This window comes from Bubalus bubalis, chromosome 18 (genome assembly GCF_019923935.1).
Source record: "Bubalus bubalis isolate 160015118507 breed Murrah chromosome 18, NDDB_SH_1, whole genome shotgun sequence".
NCBI classification, from domain to species: domain Eukaryota; kingdom Metazoa; phylum Chordata; class Mammalia; order Artiodactyla; family Bovidae; genus Bubalus; species Bubalus bubalis.
Window position 1 is genome coordinate 56,386,680 of NC_059174.1, and position 27,447 is coordinate 56,414,126.

At 48.6% G+C, this 27,447-nt stretch overlaps 1 protein-coding gene across 2 annotated transcripts; it reads right to left on the reverse strand.

Moving 5' to 3' along the window:
- Nucleotides 1–17,103: 17,103 nt before the first annotated feature.
- On the reverse strand, nucleotides 17,104–27,352 carry KLK5 (kallikrein related peptidase 5). 2 transcript variants are annotated; one of them, XM_025270078.2, is made up of 7 exons: nucleotides 27,189–27,341; nucleotides 26,909–27,043; nucleotides 26,533–26,616; nucleotides 23,691–23,952; nucleotides 22,008–22,264; nucleotides 21,698–21,831; nucleotides 17,104–17,601 (listed from the first exon to the last, which is right to left on the reverse strand). In XM_025270078.2, exons 3-7 carry the CDS (start codon nucleotides 26,603–26,605, stop codon nucleotides 17,446–17,448), a joined length of 882 nt encoding a protein of 293 aa, XP_025125863.1. In that variant the 5' UTR covers nucleotides 26,606–26,616; nucleotides 26,909–27,043; nucleotides 27,189–27,341; the 3' UTR covers nucleotides 17,104–17,445. The 2 variants fall into 2 exon arrangements, with proteins under 2 accessions (XP_025125863.1, XP_044787314.1); XM_044931379.1 differs by lacking the exon at nucleotides 17,104–17,601 and adding an exon at nucleotides 18,827–18,945 and having other exon boundaries at nucleotides 27,189–27,352.
- Nucleotides 27,353–27,447: the final 95 nt, after the last annotated feature.

Genomic DNA, 27,447 nt, shown 5'->3' on the forward strand with positions numbered 1-27,447 from the left:
ATCTCCTTCAGAGTGGACTGGTTGGATCTCCTTGCAGTCCAAGGGACTCTCAAGAGTCTTTTCCAACACCACAGTTCAAAAGCATCAATTCTTCAGCGCTCAGCTTTCTTCACAGTCCAACTCTCACATCCATACATGACCACTGGAAAAACCATAGGCTTGACTACAAGGACCTTTGTTGGCAAAGTAATGTCTCTGCTTTTCAATATGCTATCTAGGTTGGTCATAACTTTTCTTCCAAGGAGTAAGCGTCTTTTAATTTCATGGCTGCAATCACCATCTGCAGTGATTTTGGAGCCCCCCAAAAATAAAGTCTGACACTGTTTCCACTGTTTCCCCATCTATTTCCCATGAAGTGATGGGACCAGATGCCATGATCTTCGTTTTCTGAATGTTGAGCTTTAAGCCAACTTTTTCACTCTCCTCTTTCACTTTCATCAAGAGGCTCTTTAGTTCCTCTTCACTTTCTGCCATAAGGGTGGTGTCATCTGCATATCTGAGGTTATTGATATTTCTCCCAGTAATCTTGATTCCAGCTTGTGCTTCTTTTAGCCCAGTGTTTCTCATGATGTACTCTGCATATAAGTTAAATAATCAGGGTGACAATATACAGCCTTGACGTACTCCTTTTCCTATTTGGAACCAGTCTGTTGTTCCATGTCCAGTTCTAACTGTTGCTTCCTGACGTGCATCCAAATTTCTCAAGAGGCAGGTCAGGTGGTCTGGTATTCCCATCTCTTTCAGAATTTTCCACAGTTTATTGTGATCCACACAGTCAAAGGCTTTGGCATTGTCAATAAAGCAGAAATAGATGTTTTTCTGGAACTCTCTTGCTTCTTCCATGATCCAGCGGATGTTGGCAATTTGGTCTCTGGTTCCTCTGCCTTTTCTAAAACCAGCTTGAACATCTGGAAGTTCACGGTTCACATATTGCTGAAGCCTGGCTTGGAGAATTTTGAGTGTTACTTTACTAGCGTGTGAGATGAGGAGCCAAGAGGAGCTACCCCTGAGGTCAGGGGCAGCGGCCGAGAGTGCCAGGTTGCGACGGTGCAGGAACGGCTGAGAGGAGCTACCCCGCGTCCAAGGTCAGGGGCAGCGGCCGAGAGTGCCGGCTGTGACGGCACAGGAACCGCCGAGAGGAGCTACACCGCGTCCTAGGTCAGGGGCGGCCGGGAGGAGCTAGCCCAAGTTGGAGGTCAGGGGCGGCTGAGAGGAGCTACTCAGAGTCCAAGGTCAGGGGTGGTGGCCGGGAGGAGCTATCCCACGTCCAAGGAGCCGTGGCTGCGCGGGCGCAGGAGGGCCTAGAGGAGCTACTCCACATTGAGGGTCAGGAGGGGTGGCGGTGAGGAGATACCCCACGTCCAAGGTAAGAGAAACCCAAGTGAGACGGTAGGTGTTGCAAGAGGACATCAGAGGGCAGACACACTGAAACCATACTCACAGAAAACTAGTCAATCTAATCACATGGACCACAGCCTTGTCTAACTCAATGAAACTAAGCCATGCCCATGGGGGCAACCCAAGATGGGCAGGTCATGGTGGAGAGATCTGACAGAATGTGGCCCACTGGAGAAGGGAATGCAAACCACTTCAGTATTCTTGCCTTGAGAACCACATGAACAGTATGAAAAGGAAAAATGATAGGATACTGAAAGAGGAACTCCCCAGGTCAGTAAGTGCCCAATATGCTACTGGAGGTCAGTGGAGAAATAACTCCAGAAAAAAAGAAGGGATGGAGCCAAAGCAAAAACAATACCCAGTTGTGGATGTGACTGGTGATAGAAGCAAGGTCTGATGCTGTAAAGAGCAATATTGCATAGGAACCTGGAATGTTAGGTCCGTGAATCAAGGCAAATTGGAAGTGGTCAAACAAGAGATGCCAAGAGTGAACGTCGACATTCTAGGAATCAGCGAACTAAAATGGACTGGAATGGGTGAATTTAACTCAGATGACCATTATATCTACTACTGTGGGCAGGAATCCCTCAGAAGAAAAGGAGTAGCCATCATGGTCAACAAAAGAGTCCGAAATGCAGTACTTGGATGCAATCTCAAAAACGACAGAATGATCTCTGTTCATTTCCAAGGCAAACCATTCAATATCACAGTAATCCAAGTCTAAGCCCCGACCAGTAACGCTGAAGAAGCTGAAGTTGAACAGGTCTATGAAGACCTACAAGACCTTTTAGAACTAACACCCCAAAAAGATGTCCTTTTCATTACAGGGGACTGGAATGCAAAAGTAGGAAGTCAAGAAACACCTGGAGTAACAGGCAAATTTGACCCTGGAGTACGGAATGAAGCAGGGCAAAGGCTAATAGAGTTTTGCCAAGAGAATGCACTGGTCATTGCAAACATCCAACAACACAAGAGAAGACTCTACACATGGACATCACCAGATGGTCAACACCGAAATCGGATTGATTATATTCTTTGCAGCCAAAGATGGAGAAGCTCTATACAGTCAGCAAAAACAAGACCAGGATCTGACTGTGGCTCAGATCATGAGCTCCTTATTGCCAAATTGAGACTTAAATTGAAGAAAGTAGGGAAAACCACTAGACCATTCAGGTATGACCTAAATCAAATCCCTTATGATTATACAGTGGAAGTGGGAAATAGATTTAAGAGACTAAATCTGATAGATAAGAGTGCCTGATTAACTGTATCTTTAAGGCTGGTCTAAGGAGATCAGCCCTGGGATTTCTTTGGAAGGAATGATGCTAAAGCTGAAACTCCAGTACTTTGGCCACCTCATGCGAAGAGTTGACTCATTGGAAAAGACTCTGATTCTGGGAGGGATTGGGGGCAGGAGGAGAAGGGGACGACAGAGGATGAGATGGCTGGATGGCATCACTGACTCGATGGACGTGAGTCTGAGTGAAGTCCGGGAGTTGGTGATGGACAGGGAGGCCTGGCATGCTGCGATTCATAGGGTCGCAAAGAGTCGGACACGACTGAGCGACTGAACTGAACTGAAATGTCTTATTAGATGAAAGGAAAAGTGAAAACCATATCAGATTTGTAGGAGCTTTGACATTATGTTTATGTTTTGATAATTTAGGACTCATGATTTGGGGAGGACAGTCTGAACACTGTCGGTGCTTTCCTCAGCAATGCAGGCAACAAATCACCTTCACTTAATACATGTAAAAAGAGAGCTCTACCCCAGGACTGGGCGGCCACTTTTCCAGGTGTTTTTTGCTCTCTGCAGCTTTTGCTCTACCTCATCCAACACAATACTTCTCTTAGGAGTGAGCCATGTCATTGCAGACTAGTCCAAGCCAGTTTTTTATTTCTCCCCCTCAATGTACTTTCCGCTCATTCCAGCACTGTTTCACATGTATATGGTGTGTTATTATAGGTGTGGTTTATGCTGACAGACAACATATACTGGTAAAGATCATCAAAGGATCCATGTCCCCAGCCTTGCATTTGCTCAGAAGATTGGTTGATGAATGTCAATGCATATGTTTTAAGTTAAAATGCTTAATGTATGTATCTTTTCAAAACTTGACCTCTTGCTTCAAATGACTTTTTTTTATTGATTTCTTTGGTCATCCTGTACAACATGTTGAATCTTAGTTCCCCAACTAGGGATTGAATCTGAATCCAGTCTTAACCACTGGACCACTAGGGAAGTCCCCAAATGATTTTTTTGTTAACTACAGAGGATGAGATGGCTGGATGGCATCACCGACTCGATGGACGTGAGTTTGAGTGAACTCCGGGAGTTGGTGATGGACAGGGAGGCCTGGCGTGCTGCGATTCATGGGGTCGCAAAGAGTAGGACATGACTGAGAGACTGAACTGAACTGAAGAGTCACAGGCAGCTAACAATAAGGGTACATGAGAAAAAAAATAAACATTTGGTGAATTCTTTTTTGTGATATAAGCATCAAAAAAACTTATGATGCTGAGTTAGTTTCAAGGTTTGTGCAACACTGTTTAGATAATTACGTAAGTTATAAAACAATGGCTGGTGTGAAAATTACAGATGATTCATAATTATATCTATGAACATAAAGCTCTCTACTGGGAAGGCTTCCAGTCTGGGAGAACTCAGTGGGAGGCATTCCTCCACCCATGCCCAAGGGAGCTTGCTACTCATTCTGTGGTGACTGTTGTTGTTCAGTCACTCAGTCCTGTCCGACTGTTTGTGACCCCATGAACTGCAGCATTCCAGGCTCCTCTGTCTTCCACTGTCTCCCAGAGCTTGCTCAATTTCATGTCCATCGAGTTGGTGAGGCTATCTAACCATCTCATCCTCTGTCGTCCCTTCTCTTCCTGCCTTCAATCTTTCCCAGCATCAGGGTCTTTTCCAATCAGTTGGCTCTTTGGATCAGGTGGCCAAAATATCAAAGCTTCAGCATCAGCATCAGTCCTTTCAACGAATATTCAAGACTGATTTCCTTTAGGATGGAGTGGTTGGATCTCCTGGCAGTCCAAGGGACTCTCAAGAGTCTTCTCTAGTACCACAGTTCAAAAGCATCAATTCTTCAGTGCTCAGCCTTCTTTATGGTCCAACTCTCCCATCGGTACATGACTAGTGGAAGAAACCATAGCTTTGACTATACAGACTTTTGCTGGCAAAATGATGTCTCTGCTTTTTAATACGCTTTCTAGTTTCATCATAGCTCTCCTTCCAAGGAGCAAGCATTTTTTTTAATTTCATGGCTGCAGTCACTGTCCTGTGGGTGGAAAGAGAACACTGAAAATAGAACAAAGAAGACAGTGAAAGGTGCACATAGAGAGATCTAGAACAGTGATCACAATACACGTTCAATGCAGAAATATCTACATTGTTGGTTGCAGTATGTGGGAGCGTTAGTTGGGTCTAAAGCTCTAAAGTCATGTGAACTCATGAGTTGCAGCAAGTGGGATCTGGTTTCCTGATCAGGGATCGAACTTGCACCCCCTGCATTGGGAGCATGGAGTCTTAGCCACTGGAGCACCTGGGAAGTCCCCAAGTTTTAGTTTTGCAAGATGAAAACGTTCTGGAGATCGGTCATACGACAATGTGAATGTACTTAGCATACCGAACTGCACGCTTACAAGTGCCCAAGATGGTACGTAATTTCACATTATGTATTTTTACCACAAAATATTAAAAAAGACCTCCTGATGCTGGAGTTGGTTACAAAGTTTGTGACACATCATTCAGTTAGTTAACATGAGTTACAAAACAATGACTAAGAGTGAAAATTAGAGATGACTCTCTTGTTATCACTGCAGGTAAATGATACAGCCCCAAAGCTTCCCTGGCATATTTCTTAAGGTACATTGTTTTTAAAAGCTATAAAGCTCTGGACAAACCCCTCACTGTGAAGGTGAACAGTTTCACTCTTCTTTGTCTAATGCCCTGCAGGGGTGTTTTGGTAGAGTCAGTTCTTGACAGTTTTTCTTGAGTGTGTATGTGTGTGTTAGTCGCTCAATCGTGTCTGACTTTTCACGACCCCATGGACTGTAGCCCTCCAGGCTCCTCTGTCCATGGGATTCTCCAGGGAAGAATACTGGAGTGGGTGGGCATTCTCTTCTCCAGGGGATCTTCCTGACCCAGGGATGAAACCTGCGTCTCTCGAGTCTCCTGCATTGGCAGGAGTGCCAATTACTATTGGCATTACCACTACTACCACTCAATGCCTCAACAGCACATATAGGAAAATGTCCGCATCGGCTTTCTCTGGATGGTTGAATCACTATGTGGTTTTATTTTCTTCATTCACATACCTCCGTGTACTGTGTTCCTCCGTGTTCCACGTGTTCCTTACACGTGTTCCTCTGTGTAACTAAATAGTTGATGAGATAATTTATAAATAGAAGAGTTCCAGATCATAAATATAGGGGAGTGATAAAGTTATAAAATCACCATTTTGCAACCCGTAACGAAACAGTGCCTCTGGGCTATGGTCACGGTTGACTGCTAAAGCCAGTAGGTGGAAAGCAGATGGGAACTTATAATATATGGGTCAGGCTGACGACACTGGAATCCTAACATCACAAAGAGAGACAACTTGACAGCAAGTATCTCTTGATTTATTGTGACAGTAAAGACACGGCTGCAGCTTTGAAATATTTTGCTCCCAGCTTGGACCTGAAGGAGATCGTGCTTTTTGCTCCAACTACCAGAGGATGGAGAAACATGTTAAATAGGCCTACAGGGAGCCAATCAAGAGAATCTGTGATGTGCAAACTTCCAGGATGAACAACCTGTTTTCATCAACAATAAAATTGTTCAAGATTGGGAAAGGAGTATGTCAAGGCTGTATATTGTCATCCTGTTTATTTAACTTCTATGCAGAGTACATCATGTGAAATGCCTGACTGGATGAATCACATGCTGGAATCAAGATTGCTGGGAGAAATATCAACAACTTCAGATAAGCAGGTGATACTACTCTAATGGCAGAAAGTGAAGAACTAAAAAGCCTCTTGGTGGAGATGAAAGAGGACAGTGAAAAAGCTGGCTTAAAACTCAATATTCCTAAAACTAAGAGAAAAGTGGAAACAGTGACAGATTTTATTTTCTTGAGCTCCAGAATCACTGCGGATGGAGAATGCAGCCATGAAACTAAAAGAAGCTTACTCCTTGGAAGAAAAACTATGACAAACCTAGACAGCATATTAAAAAGCAGACACATCACTTTGCTGACAAAGGTGCATATACTCAAAGCTATGTTTTTTCCAGTAGTCATGTATGGATGTGAGAGCTGGACCCTAAAGAAGACTGAGAGACAAAGAATTGATGCTTTTAAATTGTGGTGCTGGAGAAGACTCTTGAGAGTCCCTTGAACTGCAAGGAGATCAAACCAGTTAATCTGAAAGAAAATCAACCTTGAATATTCATTGGAAGAACTGATGCTGAAGCTTCAATACTGTGGCCACCTGATGTGAAAAGCCGATTCATTGAGAAAGACCCTGATGCGGGAAAGATTGAAGGCAGGAGGAGAAGGGGATGACAGAGGTTGAGATGGTTGGATGGCATCACTGACTTGATGGACGTGAGTCTGAGCAAACTCCGGGAGACAGTGAAGGACGGGAAAGCCTGGCGTGCTATAGTCCATGGGGTTGCAAAGAGTGGGACACTACTTAGTGACTGAACAACAACAATAAAACCTTTATCAGTACGTAGAACATTTATTGTCACTTCATGCCAGTGCCCTATCAATCCCCACTCCTACCCAACAGGCAAGCAGTATTCTGATTTCTTTCCACTATAGGTTAGTTTTGCTTGCTGTTCATATAAATGGAGATATAAACACATCCCTTTAGTGTAAGGCGCTTTCATCTTGAGATTCACTCAGTGGTAATTTGTTCCTTTCAATGGCATATCCCATTGCTGGACTCTACCGCAGTTTCGTTTATACGTTCTCCCATCTATGGACGCCTGGGCTGCTTCCAGTCCTCTCCGAATAAAGCCGCTATGAACAACTCTCTGATGGTTTTCAGTTGCATTTCTCTCATGATTAAAGATGTTGCGATCTTTTCACTTGCTTTTTGCCCATTTGCCTATCTTCTGTTGTAAGTTTAATTCAGTCGCTCAGTCATGTCCGACTCTTTGTGACCCCGTGGACTGCAGCACGCCAGGCTTCCCTGCTGCTGCTGCTGCTAAGTCACTTCAGTCGTGTCTGACTCTGTGTGACCCCATGGACGGCAGCCCACCAGGCTCCCCCGTCCCTGGGATTCTCCAGGCAAGAACACTGGAGTGGGTTGCCATTTCCTTCTCCAATACCCTGTCCAGCACCAACTCCCCAAGCTTGCTCAAACTTTCTGTTGTAAAGTAGACCTATCTTTGATTTTTTTTTCTCTCAAAGAGAGGAATCTTGGACCTCCCTGGTGGTCCAGTGGTTAAGAATCCGCCTGCCAACACAGGGGGCACTGTTTAGATCGCCGGTCCTGGAAGAGCCCACCTGCTGCAGGGCACCTAAGCCTGCGTGACTGAGCCCGAGTGATGCAAATACCGAAGCCTGTGTGCCTAGAGCCCGTGCCCTGCAAACAAGAGAAGTCACAGCAACGAGAAGCCCGCGCGCCTGGCAAGAGGAAGCCTTGCGCAGCCTAAATAAATAAATAAAAATTTAAAAGAAAGGGGTCTTGATACATTTTCTAATGCCCTTATTTAATTTCCCTGGTGGCTCAGACAGTAAAGAATCCGCCTGCAATGCAGGAGACCTGGGTTCGATCCTGGGGCCAGGAAATCCCCCAGAGAAGAAAACGGCAACCCGCTCCAGTATTCTTGCCTGGAGAATCCCATGGACAGAGGAGCCTGGTGGGCTACAGCCCATGGGGCCATAAGGAATCAGACACGACTGAGCGACTAACAGTTAATCTAACTTACACAGATGATTAACCTTCCCGTGAATATTCTTTTTCCGGGACTGCTGTAATAAGGTGTCACAAGCTGGGTGTCTGAAAACAACAGAAATTCATTCTCTTACAGTTCTGAAGGCCAGAAGTCAAGGTGTCTGCAGGGCTGAGCTCCCTCGGAAACTCGGGGTGGAATCTTTCCTTGCCTCTTCCAGCTTCTGCTGGCGGCCGTCAGTGTTTGGCTTGCAGCTGCACCCCTCCATCTCTGCCTCTGTCTTCACATGGCGTTCTCCCCCGTGAGTCTGTCTTCACATCATCTTCCCTCTTCTCATAAAGACACCGGTTTTATTGGGTTCAGGTCCACCCTACTTCGGTATGAACTCAAGTAATTACATCTGCACTGACCCTATTTCCAAATACGGTCACATTCTGAAGTACTGGGGATTAGGACCTTGACATATCTTCCGGGGGAACACCACTTAACCCATAATATTATCGATACGGTGATCTGCACCCCCCCCCCCCCCAATTATGTGTAGGCACTCGCTGTCTTCGAAATTGGGCTGCATTCTCAAAGTGGTGGCATATTTTTCTCTGCACCAACTCTGGGGCAGACGCTGGGCAGGAGGTGGCACTGTCATCGCGGTGTTACCCGTAAGGAGTTTGATTCCATCCACCGCTCAGACGGGTCGAGGAACTTGCTCAAAGTTAGCGGAGGAATTGGTGCTCAGAATCCTGACTCCAAAAAATGTCCGGCCACGTTCATGGCTTCCCCTAGGCGTTTCCTCAAGGGGCCTCGAGGTGGCGCCGTAGAGCAAACGGTGGATTCTAACACCGCGGCTTTTAAAACGCCTTCTTCCTGGGCGCACCTCAGACCTGAACATGAATCACCGGGGAATCTTGCAACTCTTGATTCAGTTGGTCCGAGGAGGGGGCCAGGAACTGATTCTTTTAACAGGCACCCAGAGGATGCCGATAGGCGAGGGCTGAAGGATCGATGCCTGTCTGAGCAATTGAACAGGGCAGCTTAGGGAACTCAGTAATGTTAATAATCGTTAGGGAAACAACTCTTTTCACACGGTCTTTCAGTGCCCAGCTCTCTGCGCTTACTTTTAAGGGTACGTTCTCTCCTTCAGTGCTCATAGTAGCTCTGTGAAATCGTCCCACGGGAACGAAACAGGAAGCGGATGCCAGTCTGCACATCCGTCCCCTCTTTACTACCAGACAGACCCGACCCACGGGGAGACTCAGCGCAGGAGCCGAGGGAAACGAGATGGGAGCTCTGGAGGCTGGTGGCAAGGCCACAGCGTTTGGGGGTGGCGGTGGGCGGAGAGACTTAGGCATCTAGAAGTGCAGGGAGAACCAGATCAGGGTCAGCCAAGGAAATCTGGGGTCAACGACTGCCCCTCTCCCAACTAAAGCTCACTGCAGGAATCCTTCCTACTTTACTGTCTCTTCCTGTGCCTCTCTTTCCTCTATCTAACCATCCTCTGCCTATCGATCTAGTATCTATCTTACCAAGTCTCTGTCTCCATCCCCCTCAGTCCTTCTCTGTAGTTCTGTTTTAGTCTTTCTCTGAGGTTTCCCAAAGGGCTGGCTCCTTCTTCCCCACTCTTGAAATCTGTGTCTGATTTTAAATTCTAACCTCTTTTATCTTCCCCCCTCCCCCCCCCCCCCCCCCCTTTTTTTTAAAGATTTCTCTTTCTCTCTTTTTTGATATGGACCATTTTGTTATTCAGTCACTCAGTCACGTCCGACTCTTTGCCACCCCATGGACGGCAGCAGGCCAGGCTTCCCTGTCCTTCACCATCTCCAGGGGCTTCCTCAGACTCATGTCCATTGAGTCGGTGATGCCATCCAACCATCTCATCCTCTTTAAAAGTCTTTGTTGAATTCGTTACACTATTACTTCTGTTTTATGTTTTAGATTTTTTGGCCCTGAGGCATGTGGGATCTTAAGCTCCCTGACCAGGGATGGAACCCACACCCCTGCATTGGAAGGTGAAGTCTTAGCCACTGGACCACCAGGGAAGGCTCAGCCTCTCTTTCTTTAAAGATCTCAGTCTCTCCCGCCTCCTCTCTTTCTCCCCTCATCCCTCCGCACCCCTCCCGTCATCACTCATTGTCATCTCTTGTTTGGCTCTATGTCCCTCTGTTTGCTTTTGTTGGCCCAAGTGCGTTGTGGTTTCGGGCACAAGCTCAGGACTCCCACTCCTTGGGTCACATCCTAGCTCTGCCACGTACCAGCTGCAGAAATGGAGCTGGATTTACCCAATCTCATTGCCCCTCAGCCTCCTGATTTGTTGAGAGCCTCCCTCCAGAGAGGCTGCTGTCAGAACCGGAGAGACGAGGCTCGCCGCGCATGCGGCGAGGTGTCTGGCACTCAGTAAATGCGAGCTGTCATCATCAGCATCATTATTATTATTACTAATACAAGGTAACCCACTGCCAGCCTCTCTGGGGCCAACAATTAGGTGCTTATCTGGTGTGTGGAATGCATGAGGAAGATCCTCCCACCACCAAAATTGGGGCCACTCCCTGACCTGGGTTTCTAGCCTGGATCAGGCACCCCCAAGAGCGAGGGCACCAGGCGGAGGACACACCAGCTTTCTGTGGACACACCCGATGACACTTTTCGCCCTTCGTCTCGGCTTCTCTGATGTCCTGAGCCAACCCTGTTCCCTTGGTGTGTGTGCTGGGAGGGATGGGCTGCCATGTCAGGTTAGATTGAGAGACTTAAGTAACAAGTGAGGGATATAGAGCAGTATCAGAAGGTGGCCATGGAGTAGAAACAGCACACACAGCTTCCACAGTCTTGCAGGAGAGGCTCAGCGCCTCCCTGGGCAAGATGCTGCTCGATCATTTGACGAGTTCATTTCTTTCTTTCTTTTACTGCCTTTAGACCTTAGGTCAGAGGTTGAATATCATACACACATGATTATTAACATTATCATCGCTGGTTTACATGGAATCCCTCTTTTATCTGTCTCCTCTCCCTCCCTCCTTCCATCCTTCTTTCTCTGTCTTCTCTCCTTCCCTCTTCCTTTCTTCCTCCTTCAGCCTCACAACCATGTCATGTAGCTCTTATATGTATTTTTAACTGATGTCACTGATGTTGGATTACACCTCTCCCTCGCTTCCTAGTTGCTTTTCAAACAAGCGCTGTGGTTCTAAGACTCGACCACGCTTTTTGTGTTCCTGCATCTGCCTCATCGCAGGAACTCCACGGAGGCTGTCCCCACGTTCACCCAAGAGTCTCCCTGGAAGCGGACACGCCATGGCTGCCAACTCCGAGACACCACAAAGAAGACTGTGAGGCACATCCTCGTACGTGTCCCCTTGTGGGTGTGTAAGAATTTCTTTGGGATGGATACCCATGATAGAAATGGCTGAATCATGGGGTGTGGGTATGCTTAATTTGATGAAATAGTGCCAGAATCCTTCCTCAGAGAATTGAAACCACCACACGTACCCAAGCGGCGCCTGACTATTCTAATGTCTATACATCCCTAGCAATACTTCACGCTACGCATCCTCCTAATTTCCTCCACCCTCATGGGCGTAAAGTAGTATCTTGTTGTTTCAGTTTACATTTCTATGATACCTAATGAGTTTGAACATCCCCTCATTTGCATAGCTTTTTTGCAAATTGCCTATTCAAGTCCTTTACCTATTTTCCCTTAAGGGTGTCCATCTTATTGCTTATCAGTTCACAGGCTGTTCTCCTTGTTGTTCAGTCGACAAGTCAAGTCGTGTCCAACTTTGCAACCTCATGGACTGCAGCATGCCAGGCTTCTCTGTCCCCCACTGTCTCCCCGACTTTCCTCAAACTCATGTCCATTGATTCAATGACGCCATCCAACCATCTCGTCCTCTGTCACCCCCTTCTCCTCCCGTCTTCAATTTTTCCCAGCATCAGGGTCTTTTCCAATGAGTCGGCTCTTCGCATCAGGTGGCCAAAGTACTGGAGCTTCAGCTTCAGCGTCAGTCCTTCCAATGAATATTCAGGACTGATTTCCTTTAGGATGGACTGGTTGGATTTCCTGGCAATCCAAGGGATGCTCAAGAGTCTTCCCCAGCACCACAATTTGAAAGCATCGTTTCTTCAGTGTTCAGCCTATTATAGGCATTGGTCTCTTTTCCATCTTTTCCCCTGGTTCATGTTTGATTTTACAAATAATTTCTCCCATTCTGACAAATGCCCATCAAAGGTCTGTTTTACCCTCCTTTAAACCCAAATTCTTAATTTTGTCATAATCAACCTAACCAATGTTTTGTTCTAATATCTTTGCTTTTAAAGTCTTAAGAAGTTATTCCTTGTCCCAGAGATTCAAAGGTATTCTCCTTGATTTTTTCCTACTGACTTTATAATGATATCTTTTCCATATTGGTCCCTAATACTTCTAGACTTCACTTTCTTGTGTGGTGTCAGATAGAAATCTGGGTTTATTTTCCTCCTCATAGTGAGCCAGTTTTCTTAATACCAATAGTTAAGTGTACCGTATTTCCCCTATTAATAAATAGGGTTAAATAAAACTATTAAATTCCCCATTAAAATTTCCCCTATTAATTTGAGTTGCTACTTTACCGTATTTTATATATAGTATATAATATTACATCGAGTTCCCATGAGTTCTTTCTGAGCTCCTTCTCTGTGTCACTGACCCATTTATCTGTTCTTTCACTAATGCCTCACTTAAAAAATACATTCCTTTTGTTTTGCAGTATGTCTAGTAGGGCAAGAAGCTTATTTCTTGCACCACCATAACTCTATTCTCACCGCTTACATCACCGTGCAGGAAACACACTGATCCTCTCCACCCTTCATGGGAACTGTTTACTGACGCCTGCCCCATCCTGGCCTCCCTGTCCGAAAAGATACATCCTCACTCAGGAAGAGAAAGTCGAACCTGCCAAGGAAAATCTGCGCAATGTCTTTGCTGGCTTTTAGTTCCTGGAAACGTTTCCCTCCACCATCTCCGCCGTATCAGCATACTAAAAACCAACTCCAGTAGCTCAGACACTTGAGGTTTATTAAAAAATACATTTATTTACTTGTTTCATTTTTGGCTGCGCTCAGTCTTCGTTGCTGCTACTGGGGTTTCTCTAGGTGCGGCAAGTGCTGGCTACTGTGTAGCTGTGGCGCACAGGCTTCTCCCCGCTGTGCCTTCTCGTTGCAGAGCACGGGGCTCTAGGCGGGCAGGCTCAGTAGTTGCAGTGCTCCGGCTCAGTAGCCCCGCGGCACATGGAATCTTCCCAGACCAGCGATCGAACCGGTGGCCCTTGCATTCCAAGGAGGATTGTTAACCACTGGACCCTCAGGGAAGCCCCGACACTTAAGGTTTTATTCTCTCTGTTTCAAGCCCAGATGTTGGAAGTCCATGCCTGAAGCAGATACTTAAGCAGTTCACCAAGAATGCAGGATTCCTCTTGCTTCTTGCGACCCAATCTTTATCCTGTGATTTTTATCCTCATAGTGGCAGGTCTGCCTCCGGGCACATACATGCCAGGTGGGAAGAGGGGGAAAGTCCAAACATGATGCTCTCCATTTTATCAGCAGAACAAAAACTTCCCGGGAAAATCCAGCTGCTAGTTTTCAGCTGCTGTCTTACTGCTTAAAACTGGATCACGTGGCCACCCAGAGGTAGGGTGAAAGTCTACTTAGGTCACGTGCCATGCCATGGAAACAGAGGGTCTCAGGTGGTGATGCGGTGCAGAGAATGACAGCCACCTCTTCGACTTTTGTCTTCTGGCCCACACACTTCCCCTCTGATCTCCTGCTGACCCTGGAGTCTAAATCCATCCAGGACGTCTCTGGATTCCACCATCAGCAGAAAGAAGAATGCGGATGGGGTGGGTGGAGAATCAAAGCACATGGCTTCTCCTAAACTCTTTTCACCATAGATTTTTTTTTGCAATTTTAGGGGCGTAATATTTATTTATTTGGCTGCACCGGGTCTTAGTTGCCGCACGTGGATTTATTTCCCTGACCAGGGATGTGGGGAGGGCAGTGGTCTTAGCCACTGGACCAATAGATGTTACATCAGGAAAAAGGTAAGCTGTTTAAAACTGTTGAAGAACCTAGAAACTACTCCAGTACTTATCCAAAGTAAAAATGAGTAAGTAAGTTGAAGCACGTTTACACAATAACATACAGGGCAACGGTGAGAAGGAAACGTTCACATCTATAGACAAAAATCTGGGTGAACTGAGAGCAAATACAATATTGAAGTCTGGATTCTGAAGACCAAAACTCCTGTCCCCAGATGGGTCTGTTTCCTCCACCGCCACACCCTGCAGCCTTCTCAAGGGCACTGCCCCTCGGGTTGCTGCTGAAGGTGGGGTGATGGACTGCTTGGCCCGTATTAGGTGGCCCCACCTCCTTAACCATAGCTGATTGGATCCAGAGTCAGCACCTGACCCACGAGCAGCCAATCAGATTTTTTCCTCTCTGTTGACTGTGAACTAAGACAACCCAATCACTGGAGCCAGTTGTCCCAGAAGTGATGAGAAAACAGAGGCCCCTTGCAGAAAATGAGGAGACCATGAAAGCAAGATTGCATGGGGAAAGAGTGAGCCGTCCTAGAGGCAACTATCTGTCCCATCGTTTTCCAACTGCAAGTCATGGACAGTCTGTTGATAACGCACCTCCCTTTTTAACTTTGGCCCATAAGCAGCTCCGTTTTGTTTTCCACCAATATCTGGAATGATCTGCTCAGCATTGTCACCAGCCGGCTTTAAAACCTCTGGTGACTTCCCGACCTTTTAGGGAAACAAACAAACCAGCTTCCAGATATACTGGCCTTCTTTGCATTCTCAGAAATACCCATTCTATCACCATCTTGCAGCCCAAGCATTTAACCTTTAATCTGGAATTCCAGGTCCCAGACATTCTTGGGGCTGGTCACTTTTCATCTCACACGCTGTTGTTAAGTCGCTAAGTTGTGTCTGACTCTTTGGGACCCCATGGACTGTAGCCCACCAGCCTCTTTGGTCCATGGGATTTTCCAGGTAAGAATACTGGAGTGGGCTGCCATTTCCTTCTCCAGGGGATCTTCCCAACACAGGGATAGAACCTGCGTCTCCTGCGTTAGCAGACGGATTCTTTACCATTGAGCCACCAGAGAAACCCTTCATCTCGCAGGTCTCAGCTCAAATACCTCCTTCTCTGAGAGGCTCTTTACATTAGTTTCCTATTGCTGATGTAACAAATGATCACAAACTTAGTAGCACACAACAGAAATTACTGTCTTACAGTTCTGGAGGTCAGATGTTCAGTGTTGTCTCACTGGGCTAAAATCAAGGCACTGGCAGACAGGACTGAATTCCTTTTGGGAGCTCTCAGGGAGAATCCGTTTCTGAGCCTTTTTCATTATCTGCATTCCTAGGCTCATGACCCCTTCCTTCACCTTCAAAGCCATCAGCAGCCATGAAATTAAAAAATGCTTACTCCTTGGAAGGAAAAAGTTATGACCAACCTAGACAGCATATTAAAAAGCAGAGAGATTACTTGGCCAACAAAGGTCTGTCTAGTCAAGGCTATGGTTTTTCCAGTGGTCATGTATGGATTTGAGAGTTGGACTATAAAGAAAGCTGAGCACAGAAGAATTGATGCTGTTGAACTGTGGTGTTGGAGAAGACTCTTGAGAGTCCCTTGGACTGCAAGGAGATCCAACCAGTCCATCCTAAAAGAGATCAGTCCTGGGTGTTTATTGGAAGGACTGATGTTGAAGCTGAAGCTCCAATACTTTGGCCACCTGATGCAAAGAGCTGACTCATTTGAAAAGACCCTGATGCTGGGAAAGATTGAGGGCAGGAGGAGAAGGGGATGACAGAGGATGAGATGGTTGGATGGCATCACCGACGCGATGGACATGGGTTTGGGTGAACTCCGGGAGTTGGTGATGGACATGGAGGCCTGGTGTGCTGAGGTTCATGGGGTCGCAAACAGTCGGACACAACTGAGTGACTGAACTGAACTGATTCCTAGGCTCATGGCCCCTTCCTTCATCTTCAAAGCCATCAGCATGGCATCGTCCAGTCTCTCTCTCATTTTGATGCCCTACCCTGCTTCCTTCTTATAAGGGCCCTTTGGATTGTATTGGCCTCTCCCTCTCAAAATCCTTAATTTAGTCACAGCTGCAACATCCTTTGCCATGTAAAGTCATGGGACTCCCCTGGTGGCTCAGACAGTAAAGAACCTGCCCCCAATGCTGGAGACCCGGGTTCCATTTCTGGGTCAGGAAGAACCCCTGAAGAAGGAAATGGCAACACACTCCAGTATCCTTGCCTGGACAATCTCATGGACAGAGGAGCCTGGTATGCTGCAGTCCATGGGGTTGCAAAGAGTTGAACACGACTGAGCAACTAACACACACACGAAGTCACATATGCACAGATTCCCAGGATTAGGATGTGGACACCTTGGGACGAGGGTGGGGGTGGCTACTGCTCCCCCACACCCTTCGGACCATCCGGTATAAACACGCCCCTCCCCCAACATTCCTTTTCTTCCCCCATGCCCTGTTCTCCTTTTATTCATATCACTTACACACTTATTAGAGTATAAAATGTGTCTATCTTATCTGTTCTGCCTGCTGTAGTATCCCCAGCATGTGGACCCATTCCTAGCAGGAAATCGTCAGTCGATCAGCATTTGTGAATAAACTGAAAAGCTGATCAAAAGAATCTGTTTCCTGCAGTCGCAAAGATGACCCAACAGAGCAAACAGCAGTGCAGAAGGGCCAGTGACTTGTTCCTGGCCACCCGGCCTTTCAAGGAAGACTGTACACACGGAGCCCGCTTCTCAGGTGCTTTATTTCTGGGATCAAATCTGGGTCACAGCTGCAGAGAAGGTGGACTCTGGACCTGAGGAAGGAAGCACTGGGGAGACTGAGGTGCAGCCTTCGCCCTGGGTGTTATGGGGACTGTCTTCAGGATCTGACCAGAAGGACTGGTCTCTCCACTGGGGAGAGGGGATCTTGACTCCAGGTGGAGGGCGGTGCTGGAGAGATGAGCAACCTCAACATTTTAAGGAAAGAACTGGGGTCTGGAAGGAGTGTCAGGGTCCCTGCACAGGCGGGGACTTGTGGGGGGATCAGGGGGATGAGGAGAGTCCAGAATGCTGGATCCAGGAATGAATCACGAATTGCACTTGATAGTTTCCTGGATCCACTTGGTGAAGCGACAGAGGTTGGTGTAGACGCCGGGTCTGTTGGGCTTGGCGCAGGGGAAGTCTCCCCAGGACACGAGGCCCTGCAGGGAGCCATTGCAGACCACGGGGCCCCCAGAATCACCCTGTGGAGGAGAGAGGGAGGCACAGAGAGGCAGCGATGCGGGGAGGTAGAGGGAGGGGGCCACACAGATGAGGAAGACACCAGAGGGCGAGACACAGGTAAAGAGACACATGGAGAGCATTTTACTCTTTCACCCCAAGTCCACCCTTCAGAAACCCCCTTTGTCCCTCTCTGGGCTTCCCAGGTGGCTCAGATGGTATAGAATCTGCCTGCAATGCAGGAGACCTGGGTTTGATTACCTGGATCAGGAAGACCCCCTGGAGAAGGGAATGGCTACCCACTCCAGTATTCTTGCCTGGAGAACCCCATGGACAGAGGAGCCTGGTAGGCTACAGTCCATGGGGTCGCAAAGAGTCGGACATGACTGAGTGACTAACATGCGCTGACCCTTTGTCCCTCTCTACCCAAAGCCTCTCTTTTCTGTCTGTCTCCCTCACGGCCTGTCTTTCCTTCTATTTCTTTCTCCCTCTTCCCTCCAACTGAGTTTCTCCTCCTGGACACGCCTTCCTTTCCCTTCCTCACTCTTTACCCATCCTTGACATCAATCCGCCTTGTACCTATACCTCACTTTTGCAGAGGAGCAGTCATCAACCCCTGGGTGAAGCTTTTTCAGCCTGGCACTGCTAACATTCTGCAGCCTCGCTCAGTCATGTAGTCGTGTCTGACTCTTTGCAATCCCATGGACTGTGGTCCGCCAGGCTCCTCTGTCCATGAGATTCTCCCGGCAAGAATACTGGAGTGGGTTGTTATTTCCTCCTCCAAGGGAGCTTCCTGACTCAGGGATGGAACCTGTGTCCCCCGTGGCTTTTGCACTGGCAGGTAGATTCTTTACCACTGAGCCACCTGGGAAACCCACTGGGACCAGACAGTTCTTCACTGTGGGCGGCTATCCTGTGCATTGTTAGACCTTTAGCAGCAGCCCTCCAGCCACTACACACCAGGCTCTCCCTCCCTCCCCAGACACATTGAGACAACCAAAAACATCTTCAGTCATTGTCACATGTCCCCCGGGGGTTCAGAATTGAGGATCGCTCTCGAGGACTAATTTGGGTTGCCTGTGCTTAATTCCCTTAGCTCCCTGTAATTACCCTTCCTATAATAATACTCTGCATTTTTCCTGTCACTTCTTGTTTATGTTTATGCAAAATCCCTCCAACCTGGCTTCTTCTCATATTATAATGCAGATGCTGTTTTCCAGGCAAAAAAAGCTCTGCTGCCCCAATTGCTAAATTTCCACTTTATTGTGGTTTAATTTCTCTCCTTTTTTGTTCGCTGTTGTTTAATATCCCTGCAGAGTTCCTTTCGCTCGGCAGTGAGTTAACTGCTCTGACCCTTGGCTCCTTGTCTGTAAAACAGAGTTAATAATAATGGTTAAATGGGTTAATTGAGCTGATGCTTCTGAACCACTTAAAAAGAGTGTCTGGCAATTAATTAGCTCCTATTATTATTATAGTATTAGTATGATTGTTATTACTTCTTGCTTTTAGTGGCCACACCCAGACAGCATTCGGGTATGAAAAAGCCACTTGAGGTTTAGGAAAAAAAAAAACCAAGGTACTACCCTTGGCTACAGAAAGGCTACGTATTTTACGATGTTGACATCCGGACACTAAGTGAAGTAAGACAGACAGAGAAGGAGAAACATCTCTTTTATGTGGAGTCTAAAAAGAAATGATACACATGATCTTATTTACAAAGCAGAAAGAGACTCACAGGCTTAGAGACCAATTTACGCGTGCCAAGGGGAACGGATAGTTAGGGAGTTCGGGATGGACATGTACATGCTGCTCTAGTGCAAACGGATAACCAATAAGGACCTACAGTAGAGAATGCAGAACTCAGCGTCATGTGGAATCCTGGATGGGAGGGGAGTGTGGGGGGAGAATGGATACATGTATGTGTGTGACTGGGTCCCTTTGCTGTTCGCCTGAAACTGTCACAACATTGTTAATTGGCTCCACCCCAATACAAAATTTAAAGCTTTTTTTTTTTTTTTTTAAGATTTTGGTATCTGAATCAGATTGCTTTCTTCTCATAAAAATCCCTCCATCCAGATGTGTGTGCTTCCAGTGTTAACTGGGAACAGAGATTAAGCGGGTGGACCTGGGAAGGTTTTGCATTTGTTACATTTGTAAGATTTCTGGGGTAGGGGAGCTTTCCCAAGACATCAGAATGGGTCTGGAGTGCTGTCTGAGCCCACAGCTTACTAAACACCAGTATTACTGAACATACATCCTGCCAGCAGAGAGCTTGTTAATTTACATTCCTTTAGAGGGAAAAGGGTTCCTTTGGAGGGAGGGGGGTTTCCCAGGTAGCGCTAGTGGTAAAGAACCCACCTGCCAAATGCAGGAGACAAAAGAGATCCAGGTTTGATCCCTGGGTTTGGAAGATACCCTAGAGAAGGAAATGGCAAGCCACTCCATTATTCTCGGCCTGGAGAGTCCCATGGATAGAGAAGCCTGGCGGGCTACAATCCATGTGATCACAAAGAGTCAGACTAGACTGAAGCAACTTAGCACGCATCCAGACCTGACTACAGGGAAGGGTCCTGAGCTATAACATTAATTTCTGTCATCCTCAACAAATAAAGAGGCCATGAGAACATAAAGAAGCTGTGTCCTGGGAATCAAGAAGTATTTGCTGAACACTGGGTTCCACTCATCCTTCCACTCTCAACCTCTGTCCCCTAAACATGCTGGCTCTTTTTTTTTATTCTTTGAATCAGTGGAACTCCTTCCTGCCTCAGGGCCTTTGCACATGCTTTTCTTGCTCTTAACTTCTGCAAGGCTGGCTCCTGTGTGTCATTCAATCTCTGCTCAGATGTCACCTCTTCAAGGTCCTTCCAACCACCCTTCCGTATGTTGCTCCCCCATCACTTGCTATTATAAAACTACATTTTATTTTCTTCATGGTCCTTACCACTTTCTGAAACTGTTTATGCAGTTTCTTGACCATAGGATTTTTTTTTTAATTTATTTACTACACCAATAACTTTGTGATCAATCTTGTCTATTAAATACTGCCTTTTAAAAAGTACCCCTAGTTCCTGTTTTCCTTTTTTGAGATGTTTTACAAGCATTTGTCAGAAAACATTCCTACGACAGATTTTGTGGGGATAAGATTCTTAAGACTACACTTGCCTGAAAAGTGCCAAAATAAATAAGACAAACCTGTGATGTTTATCGGGGCTTCTCTGGTGGCTCAGATGGTAAAGAATCTGCCTGCCATGCAGGTAACCTGGGTTTGATCCCTGGGTGGGGAAGATCCCCTGGAGGAAGGCGTGGCAACCCACTCTAGGATTCTTGTCTGGGAAATCCCATGGACAGAGGAGCCTGGTGGGCTACAGTCCATGGGGTCACGAAGAGTCAGACATGACTGAGCAACTGAACACATGTGATGTACGTGGTACGAAGGGTGGCCCCTTAGATGTGGGATCTTTTTTCAGGGCACACCCTGCCTGTCCATATAACACAGGCTTGATCTCTCCCTTGAGATGAGTGCTGTCTGACGCAGTGGCTACTAGCTACACGGTGTTCTTGAGCACTTGAGACACGGCTAGCCCCATCTGAGATATACTGTCAATGGAAAAGGACACACTAGCACAAACAAAAAAACAAACAAGAAAAAAAAAACAGGAAAAAGAAAAACCATTGAAAAACATCCACACTAGCTTTCAAAGACTTACTATGAGACTCAAAGGATGTAAAACACCTCATTCCTAATTCTTACATATTAATTACATTTGAAATGGTGGTACTAATGGTGGGATTAAATAGGGTATATTATTACTGCACGTGGCCCACCAGGCTCCTCTGTCCATGGGATTCTCCAGGCAGGAATACTGGAGTGGGTTGCCATTTCCTTCTCCAGGGGATCTTCCCCACTCAGGGATCAAACTTTTGTCTCCTCACTGACAGGCGCATTCTTTACCACTGAGCCACCATTATTATTATTATCATCATTATCATTGTTATTATTTGCTGGGTCTTCATTGCAGCAAGTGGGCTTAGTTGTCCCTCGGCATGTGAGAGTTTATTTCCTGAATCAGGGATCAAACCCATGTCCCCTGGAATGAATGGAGAAGTCTCCAGCCTTACCTGGCAAGAGTCTCTGCCCGCCTGGTCCCCAGCGCAGAACATGGTGTTATCTATTTGATTTGGATAGGCCTTCTTGCACTGGTCGTCACTCAGCACCCTGATGTTCAGGCACTGGAGGGCTTTGGGGAAGGTAACTGTCGAACAGAGAGACCGCAGAGCGGGGTAGGCGGTGAGTGATGGAGGAAGAGCTGCCGGAGGGCGGGTGGAGGGCGGGGGCGGGGCGGAGAGACGGGGGAAAGGCAGAGTGCTCAGAGACGAAGGAGAGAAGGCAGACATAGGTGGGCATCGAGAGAGAGACCCGAACACTCACCCTGGGGACTGCTGGTTGTTCCCCAGCCAGACACCAGGCAGCTGGTCCCAGCAGAGGGACAACGGGAGGCGATGTTGATGGGCCTGACATACGGAGTCTCGCGGATCCTTTTGTTCAGTTTGATGAGCATGAGGTCGTTGGAGTGGCCGGGGTGGGAGTAGCCAGGGTGGGGGATGGATTTGATGCCCTTGAACAGCTGCTGCCCGGACTCATACATGGGTGACAGCGAGTGGTGGCCAAGACGGACTCTGAAAAATCTGAGGAAGGTGGGTGCTGATCACCCCACCGACTCTGATCCCGACACCCATATGCAATGCCAACTCCCATGCCAAACCTACCCCTAACCCCAATTTCACCCCCATCCTCAAACCCATCCCCGACACCATCTTTGCCTCCAACCCTTTGCCTAACCCCACCCCAGTCACAATGGCAAACGCGTCTCTAGCCTGTCCCCAGCGCCAACTCTAATCCTTTCCCCACAGAAAGTGAAGTGAAAGTCGCTCAGTCATGTCCGACTCTTTGCGACCCCATGGACTGTAGCCCAACATGCTCCCGTCGATGAGATTCTCCAGGCCAGAATACGGGAATGGGTGGCCTTTCCCTTCTTCAGGGGGTCTTCCCAACACAGGGATCAAACCCAGGTCTCCCGCATTGCAGGCGGATTCTTTACCAGTTGAGCCACAATGGAAGCCCCCCACAAAAACCATGAACAAATTCATTCTCAACCCCAAATACAGCCATCCTCAATCTCACATCTAACCATGCATGCTAAGTCGCTTCAGTTGTGTCCAACTATTTGCAACCTCATGGACTGTAGCCCACCAGGCTCCTCTGTCCATGGGAGTCTTCAGACAAGAATACTGGAGTGGGTTGCCATGTCTTCCTCCAGGGGATCTTCCCCACCCAGGGATCAAACCCATGTCTCTTACGTCTCCTTCATTGGCAGGCAGGTTCTTTACCACTAGTGCCACCTGGGAAGCCCAATCTAACCATGTCCAACCTCAAATCTGAACATCTCCAACCCCACCCATAGCTCTAATCCCAGCTCCATTTTCAGTCCTACATCTAGTCCCAAGCCCCACCATATCTGAATTCCATTTTTGTCTCCACTGCATCCCCATCTTCACCAGAGCCAAAATCCAGAGCTCTAATTCCAGAGCCAAACCTAATACTATCTCCATTCCAAAGCATCAGCATATGCATGCTCAAACCCAAACCCAACCCATTCTCGACCCCAAACCAGCCCTCACCCAGGCCTAATCCTTTAAAGAAGGCGTGTTCAGGCGTATCCCGCTCTTCGCGGCCCTTTGGACATGACCGTAGCCCTCCAGGCTCCTCTGTCCATGGGATTCTCCAGGCAAGAATACTGACAGTGGGTTGCCATTTCCTCCTCCAGGGGATTTTCCCTACCCGGGGATCGAACCCGCGTTTCCTGTGTCTCCTGCCTTGCATTCGTAACCATCCAGCGCTTGCATTTCCAGCCTCAAATCCAGCTCATCCCTAACTCCCATCCCCTACCACAACCCCCTCCCAGTCTAACGTCATCCCCGCCCCACTCTCCTCCCCAGCTCCATTCTAAATTCCGCCCCCAACTCTGCCACCTCCTGCTCCCTCGACCCCATCCCATCCTCACCAGACCTCCCATGCCCCTCCCCCAGCCCTCCTCTTGGAGCCCCCACTCACTGCTTGCGGCAGTGGGCAGCCGTGAGCAGCCACTGCGGGTCCACCAGCACGGCCCCACAGTAGAGCTTGTTGTATCTCAACAACAGCGCAGCCTGCCACGGCTGGCTGTTCCTCTCGCAGTCGGTCCCATTCACAATGCGGCTGCTGCTCTCATCCGCCCGGGTGTCCTCCGTCGCCCCAGGCCTGAGGTCCGGGGTGCTCCCAGAGGGCCCGAAGGCAGACGGGTCGTCGCAGGAAGCCACATCGTTTGCAAGAACTGGGTCTAGGGGCAGAAAGTGGGCGGGATGGCGCTCGGGGGCGGGGCTTGAACTCAGGGGGCGGGGCCAGTCGGTGGATGAGGGGCGGGGCTAGGGCCCTAAGGGGTGGGGCCTAGTTTCCAAAAGTGAGGAAATCAAGCCTTCTAAAGAGCTGGGTCTGGGCTTGTGTGGGCAGGGCCTGAGATATGGGTGGGGCTTGAAATCGATCTGGACGAGGCCAAGGCCAGGGTCACGGGGAGGAGTGATTCTATAAAGAGCCCTGAGTTGGAGGAAGAGGCCAGGGCTGGGTTCTAGGAACTGTGGCCGGGACCGGAGGTAGAACCTGGCTCAAGGAGGTAAACCCAAAGAAGCTGGGGCCTTTCGTGGTGGAGGGGCACAGCCCAAGGACCCCGGAGTGTAGAAAAGTCTGAACCAGGGGTATGGTTGAAGAAAAGAGACAGAGCTAGGAAAAGTGCTCAGACTAGGGCAGGGGGAAGGGGTTCATCGGAGTGGGGTGGTGGGGAGCAGAGTTGTTTTGTGAATTCAAAAACACAAATGTGCACCCTTCTTCCTCACACGAACCTGCACGAAGGGACCCAGATACCTTATTCCATCACCGGTTCTCCCATCGCCTGTTCATCGCCTGTCTGTGACGGCTGTCACAGACACGCACACACACAGCGACATGAATCATCCCCACACGCAGCTCTGCCTCGGGGTGCAGACGCTCCCCAAGTACACTCATTCGGGGGCGGCTGACATTTTCCCAGTGGTCATGTATGGATGTGAGAGTTGGACTATAAAGAAAGCTGGGTGCCGAAGAATCAATGCTTTTGAACTGAGGTGTTGGAGAAGACTCTTGAGAGGCCCTTGGACTGCAAGGAGATCCAACCAGTCCATCCTAAAGGAGATCAGTCCTGAATATTCACAGGAGCTGAATATTCATGCTGAAGCTGAAGCTCCAATACATTGGCCACCTGTTGCAAAGAACTGACTTATTGGAATAGATCCTGATGCTGGGAAAGATTGAAGGTGGGAGGAGAAGGGGACGACAGAGGATGAGATGGTTGGATGGTGTCACCGACTTGATGGACATGAGTTTGAGTAAGCTCCGGGAATTGGTGATGGACAGGGAGGCCAGGTGTGCTGCAGTCCATGGGATTGCAAAGAGTCAGACACAACTGAGTGACTGAACTGACACGATCTCACTCACCCACACACAGCATCTTAGTGACCTGTGTGTGTGTGTGTATATATATATATATATATATATATATATATATATACCCTGTGCACAGACATGTAGAGACTGCCCCTCACTTCTGCACACAGCACGATAGCATAGTGACAAGGTTAGATAGACTCTGTGGACCAAGCATGACACAGGGCAAGTCACCTAGCCTCATTCACTGTCACACAGCCACTGTCTCATGGTGACAGCCTCTTCTGCACACTTGGTCTGTTACAGGAGGGATGGGAACTCCACACACACCACTGCGTGGTCACTTATACAACCCCTACAAACACGCAGTCATGGGACTTCCCTGGTGGTCCAGTAGTGGCTAAGACTCCAAGCTCCCAATGCAGGGGGCCCAGGTTCGATCCATGGTCAGGGAGCTAGATCCTACAAACACATGGCCATATACAGTCACTCATACATAGAGCCTTAATCAACCACACGAAGTTGTTGTTGTTCAGTCACTCAATTGTGTCTGACTCTTTGCAACCCTATGGGCTGCAGCATGCCAGGCCTCCCTGTCTCTCACCCTCTCCTGAAGTTTGCCCAAGTTCATGTCCATTGCATCAGTGATGCCATCTCGTCCTCTGTCATCCCCTTCTCCTCCTGCCCTCAATCTTTCCCAGCATCAGTGTCTTTTCCAATGAGTTGGCTCTTCACATCAGGTGACCAAAATACTGGAGCTTCAGTTTCAACATCAGTCCTTCCAATGAGTGTTTCAGGGTTGATTTCCCTTAAGATCGATTGGTTTGATCTCCATGCTGTCAAACCAGTGAGCAATACATGTAGCTGTCACAAAGAGAGCCACCCATAACCACCCATAACCTCTCACCCAGCCACAATCACACAATCACAGATTGCTATGTGAAGGCACCTAGCCACACATTTTCACGGCGCCAAGCACTTTTGTCAGACACAATCCTGTGATGCAGGGACAGAAACCAGCTGGCATCCATACACACAGCCAAACAGCCACACACAGCCATACATGCAGTAGCACTCACAGCACACACACAGCCACCCACACAATCATTGAGACACACACATCATCTTAGATGCACACACACTCAGTCACACGACCACATGTACAGTCTCAAAGGGTAGTCCTACCTGTCAAAGATAGTCACTTGATATGGGAAAAGGCACCACACACACACTTACACTCACACACACACACACACACGCTCACATACGTAGCAGTCCCACCACCACACACAATCACAAATGCAGATTCGCAGTCACCCGACCCTGGTGGCCATAACTGGTCACATGGGGTCCCCCTGGATCACAGAGTCCCTGACAGCTCCCCAGCCCTCTCCTCCCACCCCAGCACGGTTGGCCTGTGTGCACACACTGAGGTCCTGGTTACCTGTCGCCCCCAGAATCAGGGCTGCGATTAGGGCATGGACCATCCAGGACCAGGGGGCTCCTGCTGCGGCCATGGTCTTTGCACCTGATGGAGGTGGGTGGGTGAGAAGAGGATGGGCGGGTGATTCTGGGACCACTTATCCCACCTCCCATCTCCTTCCACATCCTGTTGCTCAGAGCAGAGAGGGGCCATGAGCACGTGGTCCACCCAGAGTGCTGAGTTGAGACAAGGGGGAAGTTCTAGACTTCGGAGCATCCTCCCATCTCCGGTCTCCGAGCGAGGATGGACATGGGATGGAGGACCCGGACGCATCCTTCCCAGACCAGAGCCCACGCGAAGCCGTCTCTCCGTCCCTTCGCCCCTCCCCAGGGCTCACCTGTCGCGTCCCCCAGGTGGCGGGTGGGGACCCGGGTCCCGGCTCAGCCGCAGACTCTCAGGCCGCCGCCGCCGCCGCCGCCGCCGCGATCCTGCAGCAGCCACCTCCTCCTCCTCCTCGGCTCCCGGCACCGGCCTGGGTTATAACCACCCACTGATCCCCGGGGCGCATTCCCGGGTAGTGAGGCGCCCTACCGGGCTTTAGCAACCACTCCTCCGGCCTTCCCCCCACCTCCGCCCCCAAAGTATCCCCCCACCCAGTCCCGAAAGCCACTCCCTACCTCCCTGGCCCCGGGATGGGGAGGGGTCTCCAGAGTTCTGGCCGCGGGGCCTCTCCAGCCTCAAATCCAGCGCCTCGCACGCTCGGAGGCGCGCTGGGCTCGGTTTTCCGTCTTCCCTGTGCCTTATCTCGTTCGGCTTCCCCTGCCCGCCTCCCTCTGCTCTAGGCTTCTCTCTGTGTTCCGCTGGCCTTGGAATCCTTCTGAGTCTCTTTCAGTATTACGGCGCCTAACCGGTGTCTCTTTCTGCTTTATTTCGTAC

Excerpts from the sequence above, each read along its gene's own strand:
- KLK5 (XM_025270078.2), bottom strand. The coding sequence starts at position 26,605 with ATGGCCGCAGCAGGAGCCCCCTGGTCCTGGATGGTCCATGCCCTAATC. Across the intron at positions 21,832-22,007 it reads AACAACCAGCAGTCCCCAGG|TTACCTTCCCCAAAGCCCTC; the intron begins GTGAGTGTTCGG and ends TCTGTTCGACAG. Across the intron at positions 17,602-21,697 it reads CGGGCAGAGACTCTTGCCAG|GGTGATTCTGGGGGCCCCGT; the intron begins GTAAGGCTGGAG and ends TCTCCTCCACAG.